The sequence below is a fragment of the Protomyctophum bolini genome, assembly GCF_963924005.1.
Source record: "Protomyctophum bolini genome assembly, chromosome: 3".
NCBI lineage: Eukaryota > Metazoa > Chordata > Actinopteri > Myctophiformes > Myctophidae > Protomyctophum > Protomyctophum bolini.
In genome coordinates this window covers 12,785,418-12,791,868 of record NC_137864.1, presented here as the reverse complement: position 1 = coordinate 12,791,868, position 6,451 = coordinate 12,785,418, and the positions used below count along the sequence as shown (strand labels likewise).

The 6,451-nt window shown below is 41.9% G+C and overlaps 1 protein-coding gene across 1 annotated transcript in view; it reads left to right on the top strand.

The window, feature by feature from the left end:
* LOC308312208 (multiple PDZ domain protein-like) overlaps nucleotides 1-222 on the top strand; it is a gene marked incomplete at both ends in the record, with an annotated part of 56,123 nt that extends 55,901 nt beyond the window's left edge. The window contains one exon of the mRNA XM_080758903.1: nucleotides 76-222. Within this exon, the coding sequence (XP_080615029.1) occupies nucleotides 76-222 (147 nt within the window). The remainder of the gene's footprint in view (nucleotides 1-75) is intronic.
* Between the last annotated feature and the right edge of the window lie 6,229 nt (nucleotides 223-6,451).

The following is a 6,451-nucleotide window of genomic DNA, read 5'->3' as shown; positions in this document are numbered from 1 at the left end:
TGTTTGAGAACCATTGAGATAGAGTAATAGAATCACTGATCTTAACGTCATGTTGATCCCCTTCGTGTGCCTTAGGGTGCAGCCATAGAGGACGGCAGGCTGCAGCGTGGAGATCAGATCATTGCCGTGAATGGACACTGTCTGGAGGGCGTGAATCACTCTGAGGCCGTAGACATCCTCAAGAGAACCAAGGGAACTGTAGTTCTTACCGTACTCTCGTGAGACCCATTTTGATGATGTCCACCAAGTTAGAATTTCACAGACGGACATATAGCCACATTCTGTAGTTGCTTTACAGGTGGAAAGGCATAGGGTAGCATAAGCAATAAGTCGAAGCTACCTCTTTATTGGAAGGGACATATTGATTGTACACAGTATACCGTATTACCTAACTCTATGTTGACATAATATCTCACTTGGGATAAGCTGTCATCCCAATTATTCTTTTATCAAAACAAATAGGATATTTTGAATATTACAAATGAAAATATGTTTTTTACAAGAGTATTTACTTACTAACCACCAATAGATAAGGTCTACAAACCACCATCACCATGCTAGTATCTCCATAACCGTCATAAGAGATATACTAGGAGATATACAGTAACGTGACCGTCATTTATACTTAGTTAGTATGCTTGTGTCTTGAACCAAAAATAGCCCAAGCTGTATTTTACCAGGCCTAAATATGCTGTCATGTAGGCGGAGGGGAAGCGGCTGTGACATGGCAGTTTGGTACATTAAAGAGGTCTTTACTTCAAGGGTATCTCGAATATCACAATTTAAAACTATACATTCAAACACACTCACTATGAATGACTTAACTGACTCCAATTAATGTAATAGAGAGATTTTTCTCGAGACTGTGATTTGGATTCATTACTGTCTCTTGAAGTATATTTTGGCCATTCCACTCCTGATGCCCAAAAGTAAGTGTGGCACTGGCACATGATACCCAGAAAATCTGCCAATATTTTTTTATGACACTGAAGGTTTAGGAAATGTACCTGTGAAAATGTTTTGCATTAATGTCCCACCTTCATGACTGAAATACAAATGTTGTCACTGCTTCTGTATTCGTCATTCGTGTATTACCGGATTACATCTATATGTAAATTAGATCACTTGTTGTAATCCAAAACAATAAGAAGAACAATAGCATTTGTTTTGGATCTGTTACATACAGCTGCTAATTACAGATATTTAAAGCATCTGTTGTATATCACATGCTTATAGAACTGCAAGATCAGCTTGGATTTATTTCATGTTTTCTTTGACTCAGTTATAATTCTTTTGTAGTATGTGAGTTGTGTTAACATGAATGCAACAACTGTACAATGTGAAACATGAATGGAACAGTTGTGGTGTTGTAGAATGTATCAACATAATCTAACAGTTTTGTTACTGTACAACGTGTAACATTGACAACTTACAAAGAATGTAGAGACATTTTGCTGTTTCTTTTCATTTAGGTTTTTTGTATGCTTTCATGAGTAACATAAGTGTTCATTTAACTGTGCGGTTTATGTAATTTCCCTTCTGGCAGTAGTCATTAGAATGACTTGTGATCGTATTAAACATGCATTTGTTAGAGTTCTGAATCCTGACCTTTCACAGCTGGTAAAAGATGTGTGTGCTCACTAAGATTCTAAGTGATGACACTGAGCCAGTCTCTTTGAATAGCTACTGTATCCTTGGTACTATAGCTAATTATTATGGCACCTTTTCACACTCTCTGTCTCTCTGTATTCTCTTTCTCACAACTACAGTATGGCTGGTATATAGGCTAACATGAATAAGCCCTACCTATCTTTTACAATAAATATAAATATTGCTTAAAAAAACCCACATTATTAAACTTTTTGGTGGAACTGAGCAGAACCAGCACCAAATAGTCACAATAATCTAAATGGGGTTATTTACTGTTTTAAGATATAGATAATTTGGGCTAAAATTCATTTAAATTACTCTTAATCAATTTCAACCTACAGTATACAGACCAGTGTAGCCTACATTGAAGTGCTATATCTTACCTATAGACTAGGGAGGTGAAAGTGAGCTACAGTATTAATGGTAGGCATTAGCATGAACAATGTTTGTGTTTTGAGGAGACATGACTTGGACCCATGGAACATGAGTGCCATCATCAGAAATATCAGAAAAATGGGTTCCTCATACAAATGTTGGCTCAATTATAACACAGTTTCCACTTAGGCCTGCTGCTTTACACAGACTTTGTCCGTGACCCATGGTAGGTAGGTCCCCATTGCTGATGCGGTCCGTCCATGTGACAGCCTACAGCACTGTCCGTCAACTCGCCGCGTCATATCCATCATGCACCGCGCAGCTGGATCTCCTGCTTTACTTTGAAATGAATCCACAATCTTTTTTTTTTTCTTTTATCTTTTTTTTTGTGGCTTACGCCTTTTTTTTTTATTATGGAGGGATAGACAGTAGGCTGACAGGAAATGGGGAGAGAGATGGGGGGGATGACATGCAGTAATGGCCGTCGGGATCGGGAGTCGAACCCACGGCACACTGCCAGGCTGGATTACCAGCCAAGGTGCCTGGACCACTGAGCCACGGCCCAGGCCTGAATGCACGATCTTTTGACTTGACAGTTGACACCAATCAACAGAGCCAGTGTGTCGTTACTAAAAATGATAAATGTGAAAAAAGAAACCATAGGCTGGTGTAGCGGTCCCCGCACCTAATAGGCTGCAAACGCAGCCTGAACAGCGTGTCGCATGTTCAAATCCCAACCGCAGCGACCTTAGCTGCGCGTCACTCCTCATCTCTCTATCTCTCCCTCCTGTCAGTCTACTGTCCTCTACATAAAGGCATAAAAGCCCAAACATTACAAAAGAAAAAACAAAAAAACAATAGCCTATAACTTTTCTTTATTTTGTTCTGGCCGATTTAGGAACGCCATGCTGGGGGACCGTGGTGGAACACAATCAAACAGAAATGTTCAAATATTTGTTCTACTGTTTCTTAAGCCTTGTCATGTACATTTAAAGCTTTTCTTCTGTGGAGGGATTTCTCGGTTTCTCCCCCGTTAGTGGACAGCAGTGCAGTGGCACTGAAAACAACCCTGAGGGAGAAGCGCTCCAGCCATATAAATTGGAAAACAGTACAGACTTGCATGTACACTTGGCCTGCTCATCTCACACCCGCTCAGAATATTCTTTGCCAACATCAGATCTTTTGCAACGTTCTTTTCTAAGTCCCCCAATAAGAGACCTTGCCAGCATCGTCACAAACCAGGTGGAACTTGAAGAGCCACACCATACACACCCGGTTTGAAACAGTGTTTTGAAAACAATGTGACAGCTTGTCAATCCAACACGCTGCCACAGCCTGACCACATTGCGGGACAGGCTATCATTTCCTCCACTCATGCATGTTGATATTCTATACAGCATTCTTCAAAACCCAACCACAGAGTCTCTCAAAACTATAGATAGGCCTTGGTGAATTTGACCTGCTCCATAACTGGACAAATTAAGGATGAGCTGACCACAGACACTCAGCCACATCCAGATGCAGATAAACATGTAGCTGTTGCCGGAGCAACACCACCCCTTAACAGACCTCTGATAATATGTCAGTAGCTGCACAGTAAGTACTCCAATCTAGGACTTTCTAATTAATTAATTACATATACAAATAAATTACATTGTAATTGTAAATGTAAATAATGATCGAGCACTAATTAGCAGTCAAAGGCTGCATTATTGAAGGTTTTACTCTGTCAAAGACCAGTTTACCCCAGACAAAAGCAGCTGGACATTGCAAGTGAATTATCATTTCCCAATCGACCACAGAGATTAAGGTGAAAGCTTATGAGCAGATGGTGATGTAGTACAGTAGTGTGGAATTTTCATGGTTAAAGTCTTTCATGTCACTATTGAGCATGTTGACTCTTAAAGTGGTTTCTCTGAAACATAAATGGCCATCACAACCCCATGGTGTTTTAGTACACTTCTAGAGGATTAATATAAATCATTTCTTCAAATGATAGGCTGCATGCATGCACTGGCAGCGGCTGTCTACTAAGAGTGGGACTTTGTCCAGACATTACCATACATCAATGATGAGAGGCTGATGAACCTGTTTGCGTCCCAGAAAGGTTGCAGATGTTAGTGTGATGACCCATCCTCGTTGTGTGATGTCACTGTTCTGATAGTGTTGTTCTCTGTCCATGTGTAGGAGGAGGAGACCAGCCTGCAGGGGTGTGCCTAGTGGAAGAGGCACACCTGACTCCAGTTTCAGACACAGGTGATTTCATGTTAATGCGAGGTATGGGGATGAAAATCAGCCCCGTCCCCTTACACAGACTGAGGTTAGTCTGTGGTTTGGTTTCTGGGGAGGTGGTGGTAGGAGTGCGTCCAGAGTTGCCGTTGGAGGGGGTTGATATCCTTGGCAATGATCTGGCAGGTGATATAGTGTGGGCTGAGGGGCAATCACCTACTGTGGTTACACAGGGTCCTGTATCGCACCCTTTATGTTCACAAGGGTTGGAAACAAAGTTGTCTGATTCTATGACTAAAGTGTTCCCGACTTGCACGGTAAACCACACTAAGAGTCTTAGGAAAGGGTGTGGTCAACAGGTAAAAGCTGGTGGCACAACTTTTGCCATGCCTGTGCCTCTAAAGTCCATTTCCAGGACTCACTTACCGTAGTTCAAGAACAAAGGTCTGATCCCTCTGTGAATAGCCTGTTTGACTTTGTATCTCCTGCAGGAGACATGGAGCATGCTGCACAGGGCTATGTTGTGAAAAATGAAGTTCTTTTGCGGAGTGTACAAGGCGAGAATGGGGTGGTAAACCCAATTTTGCAGATTGTGGTGCCAGCTAAATTCAGGGACATGGTGTTGAAGGCATCCTATGATGGTGTAGCTGGGTATATGGGCTGTAGACAAATGTACAAGCAGATCCGACAAAATTTATTTTGGCCCCGGTTGAAAAGGGATGTTTGGTTTGGTTTCATTAAAACACGCTCGTTCAATGCGAGTTGATAAATCATCCTTAAATCATCCTTGAGTTGGGAAACCAGGCAAAAGTCCACATAAATGTAATGGCTGCATGAGGCCCTATTTCATGTATTCTAGTCCGTCTTAATTTGGTTACAGTTACCCTATGTTTGTGCCTGCATCAGTCTCACCTTGCTGTCTCTCTCTCCTCTTAATATGCTCCTACTCCTACACTACAGGTATCATGGTTGCAGAGGGGGGGAGGTGGTGTTTGGTGGGATGGGTCAGGTATTGGTATGGTTCATAACTGTGAAGCTAAGTTTTATATTACGGAGTACCTGTTTGGTCTCCTCTCTTATGGGGGGGGTGTGATGACCCATCCTCGTTGTGTGATGTCACTGTTCTGATAGTGTTGTTCTCTGTCCATGTGTAGGAGGAGGAGACCAGCCTGCAGGGGTGTGCCTAGTGGAAGAGGCACACCTGACTCCAATCTGGCTAGGAGTACTTAAGCAGGCTGGTCAAGGCCATGCTCCCTCTCACTCCTTCCCAGGAAACATTGTTTGGTTTTGGTTCATGCACCTGCACATACACTACATTCTCACACATCCATACATGCACTACACTACTGATACAACTGATGACTCACACCCCACTTTAACCATTAAATATGCTTTGGTTTGACTAGTTTAAAATAATTACATGTTTTTTTGGCTTTTACTCCTGTGTGTCGTCTCCCATATTTGTCATGGTTAAGTCCGTTCATGACAGTTAGCTTCTCTTCAAATGAGATATAGGTCAGAGCCTAGCCCCATGTTTCTTTTAAATGATGAGGGATGTTGAGGGCGAGGAGGAACAGCTTGGCTGAGAAGAGCACTCTACATGTGTGTCAGAAACATTTTGAACCTCTGTGCTCGGGCCACCAAAGTGGAGAAAAATCCACAAGATTTTATTGTATATTTGACTCTTTTTTTTATAACTTTAATTTTGGGAGTTTCTGGAGGTTCTGTTTGGTGCTTTCCACATTAATAAACGCCATCTGTTCACTTTGCAAGCCTTTCTGAAATACAGCCATCACATACTGCTTCATCAGCCTCCAGATGAAACGCAGCCCTGCCTATAAACTGGCATGATAACTGCAAAGACACAACAAAGCCTGTGTGTGTGTGTGTGTGTGTGTGTGTGTGTGTAACAACACTATCAGGTCAGCTGGCCGTCTTGGGAATCGTATGGATGGTTCCTGATTTGATTCCCGGCTCCTCTTGGCTTCATGTTGTAGTGTCCTTGAGAAAGTCCCATCATGAGCAGATTGGTGCATTGCATGGTTTCCTCCTCCACTGTCAGCATGTGAATGATAATTGGGTGAATGTAATGAGCTTTGTAAAGTGCTTTGGAAGTAGTTGTTTTTGTCTTTTTTGTTTTGTGCCTAAATTGATATATCACAAGCAGCAGGATTCTATATTATTTTATTAAATTGTT